The sequence below is a fragment of the Mangifera indica genome, chromosome 6 (genome assembly GCF_011075055.1).
Source record: "Mangifera indica cultivar Alphonso chromosome 6, CATAS_Mindica_2.1, whole genome shotgun sequence".
In the NCBI taxonomy this organism is placed as follows: domain Eukaryota; kingdom Viridiplantae; phylum Streptophyta; class Magnoliopsida; order Sapindales; family Anacardiaceae; genus Mangifera; species Mangifera indica.
Genome location: NC_058142.1, coordinates 2,691,356 through 2,707,628, shown reverse-complemented (window position 1 = coordinate 2,707,628; position 16,273 = coordinate 2,691,356). Strand labels below are relative to the sequence as shown.

Genomic DNA, 16,273 nt, shown 5'->3' with positions numbered 1-16,273 from the left:
CACAAACTAGTCTTGAAAAAGAGCCCCTCCTAAACCAAGTTAAATTCGAATTAATATAAACTCAATCTTAATTCAACTTAAATCCAGTTTAGTGGAGCGTGGCATCAAATGGTTTCCCCTTCAATTCAGAACCCCAACAAGAAAAACTCGTCAAAAACAAAATATAGCCATTTACACATATTTTTAAATATATAATTAATATAATATATTTTAATTTACATTATGAATAAAATAACTTATATTAATATATTCAAAGATTACTGGAAACTTCCACACCCTTCTGGTTCTTTACATCTTCCAGACTTATCCTGCCCTTCCTGTTATCTTCCTTCAACAAATCTAAACACTTTCCTCAGACCCTTTCACCAACATCATAAACAAAATAAGCCAGAACCATCAACGTTTCGCATATTACAATTACTCTTGCTTCCAACTTCCAAGTTTCAAGTTTTAACATAACAAGAAGCCGAGAGCAACTGCTATTATGGGTGTGGATTATTATAAGATATTGCAGGTTGACAAGAATGCTACGGATGATGATTTGAAGAAGGCTTATAGAAAGCTTGCCATGAAATGGCATCCCGATAAGAACCCAAATAACAAAAAGGAAGCCGAAGCTAAATTCAAGCAGATCTCTGAAGCCTATGAGGTTAGCTCTTCATCTCTTTCCTTTTTAGTTATGTTTCTTGCTCTACTTTGGCTACATACATAGTTCGTGATTGTTTTCATTGCTGATATCAATTTTACATTTTATTAAATGGGTTCTATTAATCTTTATGTTTTGATTTGTGGGTTAAAGCTGAAACAATAATTTAGGCCACTAGATTTATTCAAGACTATTTTTTTTTTTTTGTTTTCTTATCATTAGTGATGCTGGGTATTTTCTTAGAACAAAATGGTAATTTAATTGTTGCTTTTGTAGGTTCTAAGTGATTCTCAGAAAAGAGCAGTGTATGATCAACATGGGGAAGAAGGTCTAAAAGGGCAAATGCCACCACCAGGGGAAGGAGGCCCTGGTGGCGGGGCCACCTTCTTCCAAACGGGGGATGGTCCAACAATGTTCAGATTTAATCCCAGAAATGCCAATGACATTTTTGCAGAGTTTTTTGGGTTTTCCAGCCCATTTGGAGGAATGGGAGGAGGTGGCTGTGGCCATGGAATGTCGAGTTTTGGTCGAGTGTTTGGAGATGATTTCTTCACTCCTTACAGCGAGGGTCGACCTACCATGAATCAGACTCTTCGAAAGGCTCCGCCAATAGAGAATAAACTGCCTTGTAGCCTTGAGGAGCTTTATAAGGGGACTACCAAAAAGATGAAGATATCTAGAGAAATTGCTGATGCAAGCGGGTAAGTTTTCTCATGGTACTTCTCAAATATGCTTGTTCCTTATCCTAGTAAGTAGAATGGACAATAACTTAATGATTGTGTAATTCTGCAATTGGTGCTGTCAGTAGAAAATGAAAGTGTTGTTAAAGTTTGAGACTATTTTCCTTTTATTCCATTTCTCTATCAGGTACTTCTATAATTGGTTGAGACCATTCTGTTTAAGCAGTAACAGTTAGCTTCATTTGAATGTGCATCACTGGGGTTTTAGAATCAATGAAGCCTGAATTATAGTAATTGGAGTTTATAAATAGAGAAAATGCTTCCATTGGTCTACTTTTTTCTTTGTAGATCCCAGATTGATTAGAGTTTTAAGAGCTCCTAAGTTTTCTGGTGTTGCATTGGTTTGCTTCTCTAAACTCACATTTCCTGATTGTGGTTTTTGCATTGTATTTTTTTCTCAAAATCTAGTCAAGTGACTTTATAAAGCATTATGGTGTACATGATTCTTTCTATCATATCATTCATTTCAAATCTGCATATTATAAATTGTATCTTTGTAATGCAGGAAGACAATGCCAGTAGAGGAGATTCTAACTATTGACATAAAGCCTGGCTGGAAAAAGGGTACGAAAATTACCTTCCCTGAGAAAGGAAACGAGCAACCATATTTAACTCCAGCAGATCTTGTATTCATTATTGATGAAAAACCTCATAGCACGTTTACCCGGGAAGGCAATGATCTGGTAGTCACACAAAGGATATCTCTTGCAGAAGCACTGACGGGCTACACAGTTCGTCTCACAGCCTTGGATGGAAGGAACCTTACCATTCCAATCACCATTGTCATTCATCCCACCTATGAAGAGGTGGTTCCAAACGAAGGTATGCCCCTGCCCAAAGAACCCTCAAGGAAGGGCAACCTGAGAATTAAGTTCAACATCAAATTTCCGGCCAGGTTAACTGCTGACCAGAAAACCGGTATCAAGAAACTTCTGGCTCCGTAAACTTGGACTGAAGTGAAAAATGCTCAATGTGGTAGCAAGATATTGTGAATATGGTTTTTGAGATTGCTGTGATGTATTGTTAGCTTGTGTTGTATGGTTTAACCAATACATTGATTGGGAAAAATAATAATGCCTTAGTTGATTTTACCGGCTGAGAAAAAAATCAGGCAGGCAGTTGTATTGGCGTTTATGAGATTGTAGATACAGAGATCATTAGTAAAAATGTAATACAAAATGAAAATGGAAAAAAGGATTGCCAATATTAGATTACCAAAAAAGGTGAAATTGTTTTATCCTTTATTTTATTATAGCTGTTTCCCTTTTAATTCCTTTCAGTTTGAATAAGTTTGAAAATGAATTTGGTTCGAATAAATCTAAAGCAAACTTTGCTCAAACAAATTTGAACTTCAATTTGACCTTCTACATGTTATTGGGTTTGAAGGTAATCCGGTTTGTGGAATTTGTAAACTCAAAAAAATTTAAATGAATAAATTAAATTAAATTATTTAAATTATTTTTTATTGAATTACAGTGTCAAATAGAGTTCAAAACTCACAACTCTAATTTGAACTAAGCTCACTGTTTGGTTTCTCTCAAACAAACCAAATTCAAACAATTTTGAAGGGGGTTCAGCAACTGCTCTCAAATTACATTAAACTCAAGTCTAAACAAATTTAAACTTGATTCAATTCGAATCCAATCCTACTTTTGATACCTGGGAAAAGAATAAGTACTGGGAAAATTGTGACGAAAATGAACCTAGTATTGATCAAAATAAGAGAAAAGTTCATAGAAATAAATGGAAAAAGAGCAGATTGCTGCTGGCTAACTTACAGTAACTGAAAGAAGTATTGATCAAAATGAACCTAGTATTGATCAAAATAAGAGAAAACTTCCTCAATTACATGAATAACAATGCCAATCTAATTAGTTACATCTAACTCCCCATTAACTGAAAGAAGGGGTCAAATAACTTTTGTTCTCTTATACACAAATTCAAATCGCTAGTGAAGCTACAATATCAAAAATATTTTGCAGCTTTGCAGTATCAATCACTATATTCTGACACTGGAGAATCCCCACCTTCACCATCACCATCATCGATTCCCATTTGATCAGAGGCTTCACTTAAATCCATGTCTCCCTCTGAATCTTCATCCCCTACCTCTTCAATGCCACGATCATCTCCAGACACATCGGCATCCTCATCACTTGCTTCCATCATATCTCTATTCCAACCATTAGGGGCACCATTAAAACCAAGCTCCCAATTTCTTTGATCATATTCTTCTGCTTGGGCATTGTCATCAGAGTCTACAGCTTCCGCACTGTTGCTGTTCTCAGCATCTCCCATACTTATCATCTCCACCTTTCGAACACCCCAATCATCCTCATCCAAGTTTCTGAATAATTCTCGACTGTTCTTGGCACCCATTTGGCTCTGAAGTGTCTCATTCTCCAATCTCCTTTCTGCTCTCTTTCTAGCTGTTCGGCGACCCCTTCCACCTATCTGACCATTTGTTTTTACTACCTGCTGTTTCTGTCTACTTAGATTCTCATTTTCCCTTGCATTTCGCCTGCCAGGGTTACTACTCATACCAGGAGCTTTTCTCTGATACTTTCTACCCCAACCTTGGTCAAAACGCTTTTTCCCGCGCTTGATGGTTTTACGTTTTCTAGTCAGATTAGCATAATTCCCTTCTTTCATATTTCCATCTTGGTCCAGATCTTTCAAGTCAACCACTTTATTCTTGAGAGTTAAATATCTAGCAGGCAGCTTCTGCATAAGCAGAAAATACCATAGCTGATAATTTGTTCAACAGTAAGATCATAGATAGTAGCAATATCATATAATCAAGAGGGATTTTGACCACACATTGAACAATTTCTAGAACCACAATAGAAATACCTTCAATGTTCTATACTTAGGGCTGTGCAGTTTCAAAAAGCATACATTCTCAATGCATATTTATACAAGCGCACAATAAGAAATAGGAAAAAGGGAAAAGTAACTCACTACATATTCTTTGACTTCTTTATCCTCCAAGGGTTCAGCTTTCTCTGGCTTTACGTACATAATTGACGCATCAAGGTCTAAAAGTCTCAGAGCAACAGCTGCAGTGGTTTTTGGTACCCACGGAAGAATAGGAACTGACCCAGCATCAGCAGATAGAACAGTGGAGCCCAATAATTCTTTTGTTGTCTCAAAGTTGGATGATAAATACTGTCGCTTTATGCCACTCTCACATAAAGTCAATATCTACATAAATTATGGGTATTAGACCATAATGTAAAATGCTGGCCTACAACAAATTAGCAAGATGAGCAGACTTTATATCTACGTTGAATCATATCAGATGTATGGTCAAGATAACTGCATCACTGGACCAGATATCAACCAAGAGAGCAGAACCATATTAGGGGTAACAAATATATACAAGATAATGACAGAATCTTCCCAGCCTAAGAAAAGCAAGAAATCTGATTCTATCCCATGGCCATCACTATTTTCATCTCCTTTCTCAACCAAATAAGGGAACCAGATAGAGAGACAAAAAATCACCCATAGAAATAGTGTATAATAAAAGAAAATATCATCAAGTCTTAGTTGTATGAACTTTTTTCGACAATCAGATGAGTATATAAATGCAAACAAGTATAAGAAGACAGTATGCAGTGGTGGTAAATTCAATAACAAAAGAATGCATCACCAGTAGAAGCAGCAAAAATGGTATCTAAATAATGAAACTTTGACTAGGCATCAATATTTAATGTTATAACTCTTATTTGCATCGACTTTTTTCCACATTCAGTTGAGCTGATAATAGGAAACATATATAAGAAGGCAGTATGCACTGGTGGAAAATACAATGACAACAAGAGAACGCATCACCAATAGAAACAGCAAAAAGGGTATCTAAAATATGAAAATTTGACGGGGCATCAGAATTTTATTATGCAGAAGAAACAAGAAACTTAAGACATACTACAAGAATATAGCCAAAAGTTTCAGCAATTGGATAGAACTGAAAACATGCAAACCTGTAGGACTTCGTCTGCCAATGATGAAATGCTCAACTTGCTTGCTAAAGTCTCTCGACTTTCTTCTGTCCAAAATGATTCCCAAGCTTCTGACGGCACATAGACCTGCCGATTAGTAAACACAGATTATGTACAGGTCTGGCAGAACTATGAACACTTGAAAACAGAATGTAAGGAAATGAAAATTCACGTAAATACATCAAACAAAAAGGTTTGTTCCTCACCTCAATTACGGAAAACAGGGCCTTAAGCAATCTAATTCCAAGCGGAAGAGAAGAGTGAAAAATATGCATATACCCTTGCCCTAGCTTGCTTTTTTCTTCACATTGACCAACATGTTCTGAAAATTTAGAATTGTGATCAACTGCACCAAATGACTGGTGGCAAGATGGGCAATGAGTATCCTCAGAAAGATAGGAATCAAGACAACCATCACAAATAGCCAGCAACTGTTTGCATCTTGGCTTCCCAATTTTTGTAGCATATAGCGGTAGTGAATTAAAACATTCTTTCCACATCCACTGCTGAAAATCTTGGTACCTTTCCAAGGCAGCTTTCTTCTCAATCTCATTTCTCCCCAGCTCGATTCTGAATGAAGATGATGTTTCTTTTGAATCAGAACTTAAACCACAAACAGCACTCTGAGGACTGTCTGAACTCATAAACTCAGAATCAACATCCATTTCAGTGGTTTCATTTTTAATGGTGGTTCCACCACCTAGGGGAATGTCATACTGCAAGTTCCTTCTAACATTTTCTTTGAAGGATGTCTCAATCTTTTGCAACATTATGCGCAGATGAGATTCTCTGATTCCTCGTGAATCCAAAGAAGTCAGCAGAGCATCAAAAGCCTACACAGAATGAATTAATACAGGATAGCATTAGACATGTGAAGCAAGCATCATCAACAACATTGAAACATTCTCTGCCAGGAGCTTAATTAGTAAAATACCAACACATCTTTTTAAATGGCAACATTGACATTCAGGAAAAATTAAGTGTCCAGAGACAAATTAAAAAGAATATACAAGGTTGATCTTTAGAAAGCAGGACCAAAACCTTAAAAATTTGGTCCCTTTTATAATAATTTTAGATAGGAGTTGCGCAATATTTAGATAAAAAGGAAATAAATCACTTCATTCCAACAATTATTGTCTGAACTAGTGCTGACTGATAAATTTAATTGCACCACGTAATTAGATAGAGACCAAGCCATAGATTCAGCAGTAAATCAATATAACATATATCCTCCAGGCTCTTAATACAGTTGCATATAAATTACCTCTTCCGTATCAATGAGCCTCCAATTTCCATCATGCAATTCAACAAAAATTCTGCCAGAACAAGGATCATTTCTAGAAGCAGATGCAACAAACTGCCAGTATCGGTTGCGTCGTCGATCTTGACCAAGAGGCAAGGATCGGTACACATACATTTCTTCTGCTACGTGTGCAATATAAGCCTTCAACTGTGAGCGTGATCTTTTTGAAGTATATCCATGTTGCTGAGTTGCAAGGTTATCCAGACCTGTAGAAAGATCTTGAACAGGTAAAGTCCCCTCAGTAGGAAAATCATTAAGATTATTCTGAATACCTTGCGAACCAAGCAAGGGTTTTTGATCTTCTGCAAGGTTTGGAGATGCCTCGTTCTTATTGTCAACAGTTACAGGCAAGGGACTTTGGCCGTCCTCAACTGCAAAACTACCTGGTTGTGTTTCCCCTTTGCCCCCCATGGAGGTAGCAACATCTAATTTACTCATAATATCTTCTTTCAGACGACTTTTATCTACTTGTGCCTCCGCCCACATTTGCTTTTTAAGAGCATTTGCACCTTCCAAGCGATCCTGAAGACCCCCCAAATCAAATTTAAAACAGATAAAATGACGGAAAAATAGTAATAATATTACCAGGGAAAAGACAAATTAACAGATCAGATCAATTGCTAATTGAAATGGAAGTTTACCTCAAGAACAGCTCGAATAGAGTTTCCTTCATTTGCTAAACCTATTAAGGCAACAAGGGCATTAAGTCGCTCCTCAACACTGAGATGAGAGTAATCACCCTCTGTGAGTCCTTGAATCCATGATTCACCAGGTTTGCTTTCATCAATTTCAACATTTTCTTGATTGAGATTACTAGCCCCAAAGTCTTCACCACCTACATGGTGTGCAGTGGTACTAGGACAGCTTGCATCCTTGGAACCATTCACTGAGAAAGATGAAAAATCCTTGTCAACCTCATTTTGCACATTCAGAGCAACATCATTGCAAATATTGTCTTTTCCACTCCCTGAACAAGCTTTTGCTTCATCATAATGGTCAACAATCTTGTTTGCAGTTGACGGAGTAGCCAAATCTTCGACTTCGGGATCCTCATCAACATCACAGTCCGAGTCATCATCTCTTTCAACATCATCAGCATCTTCTGCACCTAAAAACCCATTTTCAAATATCCGAATTTTCTTTCTAGCTGCTGCAAGTATTGCCTCAGCATCGGCAGGATCCTTCCTAAAAGCAGGCCGTACACAATATGTTGAAGGAGCTATTCTTTCAAAAAGCTTTGTATCCCTTGTCAAAGCAACAGAAATCGATGCCTCTGGTGTCTTGCTTGTTGTTAGGTCACGGAGTCCAGATTTCTTAGAGAAAAGAACTTAAATCAGGAAAGGCCCAAAAAGCATAAGGCTAATTAGTTTTGACAATTATCTAACTCACCTGAATCTTGTAAGCAAGTTCTAGCACAGTTAATCCCTTGCTTCCTTCAAGTGAAAGAACATGGAAAGCAGCAAATTTGACAGTTCCAGGAGTCAATTTATGCCTAGATCTTCGTGGAACTAATAGACCTTTTTCTCGCATCCATGCAAATGCATTTTCAGCAGCTGAACCACTACGAATAGTAGAAACTATATCTTCACAACCTTTACCCTGAAATCCCAAGTACAAACACAAGTTTCTAATCAGATAAACAAGAATAGAAAGTAACTACCCACATATACCAAATTGGTGAAGAAAACAATTCAGACACAAATCTTTCTGATAACCTCCTATACATAACAAAAGCCTCGAAATCTATCATAGAATGATCATACTTAAGCTATTGCATCAACACGTGGTTTATTGGAAACCGCCATGTAAAAAGGGTTTCCTCCACTTTTATCATTATTTTGCATATCAACATGCCAATGGAGAATCCACACCTGGACTATCAGATTCTAAATATTCAGAATACAAACCAACACTCTTTAGCAAAAAGCAGATTGAAATACAGCTTTCCAACAACAATCACAAGTGACACAACACATTCATTTAACATACTCCTTTTGGTTTATTTTAGTACCTTGCAAACATGAATTATATGATATCCCACAAAGTTTGGTATACAGTCGATACCTACACCTGTTGCTCCCCTTAGAAAGCTTAAACAACTAAGCAATCTTCTTGGAGACAATCAGAAGCATCATAGTTATTTTCTCCATGTTTTCATACAACTAGGTTTCAAGTGATACTAAATTACCTCAACACCGCAATGATGAACACAATAGAAAGTGCAATAATGAACACATGAAACAAAATAAGCGCAAAAATGGAAAGAGTAAGACTATGTGCACTTATAATAAGTACCAATTTGTGTACCGATGATATGTCATCATGTGATTGGATGTTACTTTATTTTTAATACAAAATCACCCAATTACATGGTAACACATTATCATTGATATCTAAATTGGTACTTATTATAAGTGTACATAGTTTTATTGAAATGAAAAATATTAACCTCATAGTTTTCACCCAAGCTGGTCCATGAATTACTTCTTTTCTTCAACTGTGGACCAAATCCAGCAGACAATGCTAACTGCCGAAATATTTCTGGCCAAGTTAATGGATTTAAGTGTCGCTGCCAATGGCGTATATCAAAGCCCCAAGAATAAGCCTAATACAATGAAAATATCAAAAAAGGTTCCCAAAAATGTAAAATAAACCATTGAATACATATTTGTGAAATGGAGCCAGGAGGTAGGTTACCCCTTCAATGATTCGTGGATGTCCACCTTCAGGATTAGCCGCACAATATTGACTTATTCCCATTCCAGTAGGAGTCCTGGCAACATCTTCAATATCTTTTATTATTGATTTGAGAAGAGCAACATGTATCTCACCCAACAACCTTGAATCCTGAAATCAAAATAGCAAGATTAGCAAGAAAAAGATATTGCATAAAAAAGAAAGGAAAAAGTCCAAGAAACTCACATAATCGTGAAAAGCTTGCACAAACTCATCCAAAGTAAAAGGCCACAGCCCAAGAACATCAGCAAAGGTGATAATAAATCTCCAAACCTGAAAAAGACAACCACAGAGTTGAAAGCTTAAATATAAAGGCAATAAAAGGGGAGACCATTGTTCAAAGCTAGAAATTTGATGAAGGGAACGCTAACAGATAAAGGGCTCATTATCAATTTAGATATACAAATTTGCTTTAAAAATAGAAATGTGTGAAACATAATCATAACTTAATAGGCACAAAATTTTCAGAGAATTTAAACCTACCACTAAGGAAGATCTGTAATGCTAAAAATTTTCCAGATATAATGGATATCGGAAAGGTATCATGATGATTAATACATAAGCAATACAAAGAACAGTAGAAATTCAACATAATTTTATTTGTTAATTTACTTTTTCCTGGTAAGGTTAAACCTAGGACCTACTCCATGTCCACCTATTAAAACTACAGTTAAAGCTCCAAAGCCAAATGCTACTTAATGGTTTCACATTCTCACCAAATTAAGCCAAACACACATAAGAAAAATAGGAGCTGGTGGAAACAGGCACAAGACAAGATTGCAAAAATTCATCTCATAAAAAGGTCCAAACAGTAATGAGTTCTGTTCTGTATAAATTTTTCCCTGAATACAGTCTCAATTCCTCCAAGACAATACAGAAGGAAGTAGAAGTACAAAATGGAAAAGAAAAATAATATTATGTCATACCATGAGAAGATTTCCGATATTCTCCTCTGAATCACTCCATGGCTGAACTGCAAATGGTCGTTTGAGTTGCACAGACTTGGGTGGGAATACACTTAGAGAATCTAAAGCAGAAATATTTGATTACAGTTAAAATTAACCAAGAGACAGAAAGATGCTATCATATCTAATGCAAAAGAAAGTAAAAGAAACCACATCACACATTTGCAAAGACACTGAATGGATTTAAACTCCAACCAGAAAGATGAAGGAACTAATAATGGAGAAGATTTCCTGTCATAGTTATGAAGATAAAACATCAATTTTTAGCAATCTTTCAGGGCCCGTAGCTTGAATCTACAAATTCAAGATTCATTGTGAACGGACATATATTCAAGAGGGACTTAAAACTAGAATTTCGGCAGCTGTGCAACTAACCTGTGCAAAGTTCAGAAAGTGCCTATTGATTTAATTACAAAAAGCTACTCCAAAAAAAAAATCTGTGAAAAGACATAAATTAAGAGAGATCTGCACTGTTTTCTATAAAAGGAGGCAATGCAAATTTATCTAGCATATGGAAGATTTTAGTAAGTGAAAGCAACTCTGGAATTGAGTCTCTTTAGCAAGTGTTCAGGGAAATGAGAAGAAAATTCCTAAAAAAAATTTTAAATGAATGAAATTCTCAGACAATCATACTCCACATCTTCAGCCCACCCTTCTGACGTATTTCAGGAATTGATATGGTGTTTAAAAATTTATAATTTGTTCAGGTGGGTTTTACAAGTTCTCAGAAGGGATACAAGGAACAAGTCAACCATCCACTTCTTTAGCCAATCCTTATCTTCAGAAATATTTGAGGGTTTGATACAATGCTTAAAAATTATAATTTGTTTAGGTGTGATTTTCAAGTTTTCAGAAAGGGGTGGAAGAAACAACTCAACCAGAAAAAGATAGAAGAAAACAATCAGGTACATGTATAAATTTTTTTATTAAAAATAGATAGAGAAGTATATCAAGCAAAACATACCTCTGAATGAGTCAAGGTTTTGTAAAGCATCAAGATCAAGATGAATTATTGAGGATAATCCCTTGCTTGCAGCAGCCAAATCCATGAGTTCCAATTGCTCATCCTCAATAAGATCCATAGACTCTTTTGCCATTTTGCGGGCAGTAGCTTTCTCAATGGCAACTTTACGTTTTGCTGCCTGTTTTTCTATGCGAAGTTCTTCCCTTAGCCTCCTCTTTTCAGCCTATAGCACAAGACCACAAAGAGAGAGAGCTTTATTGTTTATCCTTAAAATCAAGATGATATTAGTGAGATAACAGAAACTATTCAGAGGCCCGCAGTCATACTCTTAAGTATTCCTTCTGTAAAAACTTTTCCCTTCGTTCAATTTCACGTTTTTGTTCACGCAAGGATCTCTCTTCTTCTCGCTGCTTTTCACGCATTAATCTTTCTTCTTCCTTCCGTCTTTCACGCTCATGCTTCTCCATTTCTTTCCTCATTCGTTCTTCACTCTAAAAGTACAAAGTAGAAAATACAATTATAAATATAATTATTGTTTTCCTGGACATAAAACATCAAGATTTATAAAATCAAACCTTTCGCCTCAGATTATCTTGTCTCTCAAGCTCTTTCCGTATCCGAATCTCATGAACTTCAGCTTCCCTTCCCATTCTAGCTTCATCAATTTGCAAACTCTGCAATGAGGCAACCATAAAATTACTAAACCAACAAAATTTAAGAAAGGAAAAAGAAAGAACATGTAAGTACACTATTGCACAGTGAAGACTGTAGTGTAACAGTTAATCACTAAGGAATACCTTGCGTTTCCTGTCCACCCGTAGCTCAGTATCATTATGGAAGGTTTGGCCATCAGACAATACATAATGATCTTCAGTTCCAAAAATGGGGTTAGCAACAGACTGAGCAGTTATCCTATTGTTTGAAGAGGATTCTCTTTGTGGGACAGAGTCTTCACCCACATTAGGAGATGAAAAAACATGTCCTGGCTTCTCTTGCTGAGACATAACACGAACACGAGATGCATGGCCTTGGATACCAGGAACTCTGGACAAAGGTTCATGTCCATGCGTAAACAATGCTCTAGCCCTTGCAGCATCAACTGGTGAACCATGAAAATAAGGCTGGTCTTGGAGAGATTGATAATCATGGAGAGCCCTTGTGGCCTGGGATTAAATCCACAAAAATTCATTAAATGAATTTAAATAAATCAAGTAAATTTATTTTTAAATCCAAAATCACAAGAATGACTACTGACTCAAAAAAATAATGCAACCAGGGCATGTTATCTGAAGTAAAATTATTGAAACTTCAATTTCTTTCAGATGTCTGTCAATGCATAAGGAACAAGTAATCTTGCAACGGTAAAAAAAAAAAAAAAAAGAGGAAAAAAATGATAAACACAAGCAAACTACATTCCCCATCAGATGTATTAAGACAAAATTGCTGTTTCTGATCCCCATAATCAACAAAATTTGAAGTCACAACCACAAAATTGTAGTAAGCCAAAGATGGATTCAGAACTTTACTGGCAAAACCACAAATGCCTCTTTTACCTAGAACTGATATGTCTTTTTCCTAACAATACTATCAGCACAAGATGGCTTCTAATGTTTGAAGTGAAAAGATAATAAAAAACTGAACCTCGATGTAAAGCCAAAGAAATTGTAATTGCAAACAAGCAAGAGCTACCTTGGTTGCCAAAGTAATAATTGACTGAGAAAAACCAACCTTAAAATTTAGAGGGCCATAGAAACAAATTTAATGACCACTTGATTGATAATAATTTAAAGACATATGTTTTTTTTATTATCATCAGGTTGTCACTGATGGACTCATACAATAGACCTACACTTAGAACTTCAATGGACATCAAGCATCTTAACCATATTGCAACAACCCAAATCTTGACATTAATAATGCATACCAAATACACCACTTATAACAAAATTTTCTAAAAAGAAAGAATTTGAGAAACCAACCTTGCTTGATTTGGTCTCATGTCGCTCATATATTTTGCCTTCATAAGAATGTCCAGACCGCTTCTGCTGATCAGCACTAGCTGCTGAACATGTGATATAAAAAGTTAGCAGGAAAAGCATTTGCATAGGCAATAAAATGAGAAAAACATGGTGCAGCAACATATGTCGTTGAACATACTGACTAAACACAGAAAATAGTAGACAACACCAAGGGACACCCAACGGTATTCCCCATATGCTTTCCAAACCCCATTATATCAAGATACACTTGCATTAACAATCTTCAGTACAGGATATCAAATTTCTAATACTGACAAGTAAAATCAGAGCTTACACCCATACCTATTGGCGCTCCAAATGCATCAGGCGGCAAGGGATCAAACTCCATTCCAAGTATTGGCCCATCCTCTCTCAATGGCTCTCCTAACTGTGCCTCCACACAGGCAATTGCTCTAAGCTCCATTATTGACTGCTGTGACTCAAAAGACCTCCTCACTATCGGTACATCATCCATTAAAGCCTGAGAAGACCCTGCTGCATTCCTCAGCTCCACCATATATGGACTTGAGCCAGACCCCGAGCCAGACCCATAATCACTCCCAGGCTCAGTCCCAGCCCTAAACTCATCTAGAGGAGACTCTGGCATTATGGCAGCCACATTTTTTTTCATTTTTTTGGATGGATTCTCTTTTTCCTTTTTATCCTTCAACCTTCTGTGGCAAAACCACATCTGCAGCTGCCGATCAGACAAGCCTAATTTTTCAGATAGCTGGGCTCGCATTGCCTCCGATGGGTATGTCTCCACTAAATCATACAATCAAAATAACAAGAAATCCACAAATTAAGTCAGCAATTTAAGAAAAATTCAATATAAACAGATATTATAGAACAAAAATATGCAAATAAATAAAAAAACTAGAATTTTTTTTTCAAATCAACAGACATAAGCACATTAAAGCAATAAATAAAAAAATATATTCAATACATACCAACCAAATCAACAAGAAAACACAAAAATCACAAACTGAACAAAGAAATCAAACAAATTTTGAACATATATATATATCCACATAAACAACTACATATATGCATCTCTACCAATCAAATCATCGACATAAAAACAAAAAAAAAAAAAAAACAGCAAATTAGAGCAAACAAAACTCAAAACATCCACATACAGAAATGAAATTTTAAAGAAAAAATAAAAACAGAAAAGATATGTACGGACAAGCATAGGCCTTCTCTAAGGTTTCGAGTTGAAAGGGAGTCTTCATCTGGCGTTTGGGCTTGCTCTGTTGACCATCATTGGAAAGATTACCAGCAATTTTCTTACTTTCATTACTCTTATTCTGATTCTCCACATCCGAATCGGCCTCCATTGACGAAGCAGATCAAGACTTCAGAAACAAAATCTAGGGTTCTCCGAAGAGAGAACGAATTAATATATTTTGGTGCCTTTTTAAAAAATCTCTAAAAACGACATCTCGTGAGACGAGTGAAGAAAAGAAGAAAGGCGGAAAAGAAATAACAAAGAATAATAATAAAAATAAAAATAATAAAAACACTACGAATGTGAGAATAAAAAGAGACGATAAGAGAAAGAGAGATTGAGACGAGAGAAGAAGAATAATAAACTTAAAATTTAATATTGAAGTTAATAATAATAATAATAATGAAAAAACAAAGTGAAAATAGTAAAAAGCAAAATCAGGAACAGAACAACAGTAAACACATTCCATTTTTTTTTTTTTTAAATTTTGGTTTTCTTAATCTTATTTGATTTTGTTTTTCTTTTGTTTTTATTGAATGGTGTGTGTTTGTGCTGTGTGTCAAAACAAAAGGTTCTTTGATCGTTTTTCTTTTTCGATTTTCTTTTGTTTTTATTTTCTTTTTCGGTTCTTGTTCTTTTTCGAAAAATTAAAACGTTTTTATTGGTGGTTGCATTTGGGTTCTTAATGAGTTCGAGTTGTTCCTCTGTGCTTTGCGCCTTCGGGGATCTTCGGGTGCGCCGATTGCGTTCAGCTTTCCAGTTTGTGCAATTTTTTTTTTGCGGGGCCCAAATTCAATGGCCTGGTTTGGTAAAATTCCCTTGATCCCCAACCTATCTTGACATTACAATGTTCCCCTAGATTTCATAAACACCCAATATTACCCTATTTTTAGATTCAATGGTGAAAACTTAACTACGAAATGACAATATTGTCAATTCACTTCACATGTGAAACATTATAAAGACACAAGATCTAATCTAATATTATAAATTGATATAAATATCAAATTAACCATTAAGGTTTAATTCTTAAAATTAAGAAATTGAGATAATATTAGTAAGGTAAATTTGAATTAAATCAAACTTGAATTCGAATTTAATTTGATTTGATTAAAGTGAAGCTCGTCTTAAAGTTTTTCAAGCTCAATTCATTTGACGAGAGTTTGGCTCAAAGTTCAAGTCAAAATGAGCTTTTAAACTAAACTTAGTACCATAATCAGATAAAAAAAATTTAAAAAAAAAAGTCATTTTGATACGTATTAATTAAAACAATATTATTTTAATTAATTCGTATCAAATATTTTCAAGCTTATGCAAGCTAAACATTCTTCAAGTTCGAACTTAAAAATATTTAACGCTCAAATTCGAGCTTAAGCTTGTGTTTGCTTAAGACGAATTCATTTCAAGCTTATTTTCGAGCTCAAATAAACTCTGTTTGACTCTATCCTCAAATATTGGGTGTTTCGAAGCCAAGGGGGACATTGTTCTTTTGCCATATATTAGGGTTCAAAAGTTTTCCAGCCAAAGATGCTAACCCAGAAAAGAAGCAAGGTCAAAGAAAGACATTAAAAAACCTTAACCAAACAAAATATTAACTAGACATAAAATAAAATTGAAAAAGTCATATGAATTTATTATAATTAATAAAATATAAATTGTTTTAAAT

The 16,273-nt window shown here is 35.5% G+C and overlaps 2 protein-coding genes across 4 annotated transcripts; one reads left to right on the top strand and one right to left on the bottom strand.

Annotated features, from left to right (window-relative positions):
* Positions 1 to 272: 272 nt before the first annotated feature.
* LOC123219391 (dnaJ protein homolog 1-like) lies at positions 273 to 2,477 on the top strand. The gene is made up of 3 exons (XM_044641337.1): positions 273 to 649; positions 923 to 1,347; positions 1,892 to 2,477. The coding sequence occupies exons 1-3, from the start codon at positions 485 to 487 to the stop codon at positions 2,328 to 2,330; spliced, it is 1,029 nt and encodes a 342-aa protein (XP_044497272.1). The 5' UTR covers positions 273 to 484; the 3' UTR covers positions 2,331 to 2,477.
* A 598-nt stretch (positions 2,478 to 3,075) lies between these two features.
* Positions 3,076 to 14,947, bottom strand: LOC123218466 (homeobox-DDT domain protein RLT1). 3 transcript variants are annotated; one of them, XR_006502701.1, is made up of 19 exons: positions 14,566 to 14,947; positions 13,680 to 14,141; positions 13,338 to 13,417; positions 12,156 to 12,521; positions 11,934 to 12,032; positions 11,685 to 11,849; positions 11,359 to 11,581; positions 10,356 to 10,456; positions 9,616 to 9,702; positions 9,391 to 9,540; positions 9,143 to 9,298; positions 8,083 to 8,292; positions 7,335 to 8,006; positions 6,655 to 7,215; positions 5,597 to 6,223; positions 5,373 to 5,477; positions 4,348 to 4,590; positions 3,222 to 4,110; positions 3,076 to 3,169 (listed from the first exon to the last, which is right to left on the bottom strand). XR_006502701.1 is itself a non-coding variant. In XM_044639926.1 (18 exons), the coding sequence occupies exons 1-18, from the start codon at positions 14,714 to 14,716 to the stop codon at positions 3,379 to 3,381; spliced, it is 5,193 nt and encodes a 1,730-aa protein (XP_044495861.1). In that variant the 5' UTR covers positions 14,717 to 14,947; the 3' UTR covers positions 3,127 to 3,378. The 3 variants fall into 3 exon arrangements, 1 of the variants encoding a protein (XP_044495861.1); XR_006502700.1 differs by having other exon boundaries at positions 13,338 to 13,420; positions 14,566 to 14,946; XM_044639926.1 differs by having other exon boundaries at positions 3,127 to 4,110; positions 13,338 to 13,420.
* Positions 14,948 to 16,273: the final 1,326 nt, after the last annotated feature.

Excerpts from the sequence above, each read along its gene's own strand:
- LOC123219391 (XM_044641337.1), top strand. The coding sequence starts at position 485 with ATGGGTGTGGATTATTATAAGATATTGCAGGTTGACAAGAATGCTACG. Across the intron at positions 650-922 it reads AGATCTCTGAAGCCTATGAG|GTTCTAAGTGATTCTCAGAA; the intron begins GTTAGCTCTTCA and ends TTGCTTTTGTAG. Across the intron at positions 1,348-1,891 it reads GAAATTGCTGATGCAAGCGG|GAAGACAATGCCAGTAGAGG; the intron begins GTAAGTTTTCTC and ends TTTGTAATGCAG.
- LOC123218466 (XM_044639926.1), bottom strand. The coding sequence starts at position 14,716 with ATGGAGGCCGATTCGGATGTGGAGAATCAGAATAAGAGTAATGAAAGT. Across the intron at positions 9,703-10,355 it reads ATATCGGAAATCTTCTCATG|GTTTGGAGATTTATTATCAC; the intron begins GTATGACATAAT and ends TGTCTTTTTCAG. Across the intron at positions 5,478-5,596 it reads CCCTGTTTTCCGTAATTGAG|GTCTATGTGCCGTCAGAAGC; the intron begins GTGAGGAACAAA and ends ACTAATCGGCAG.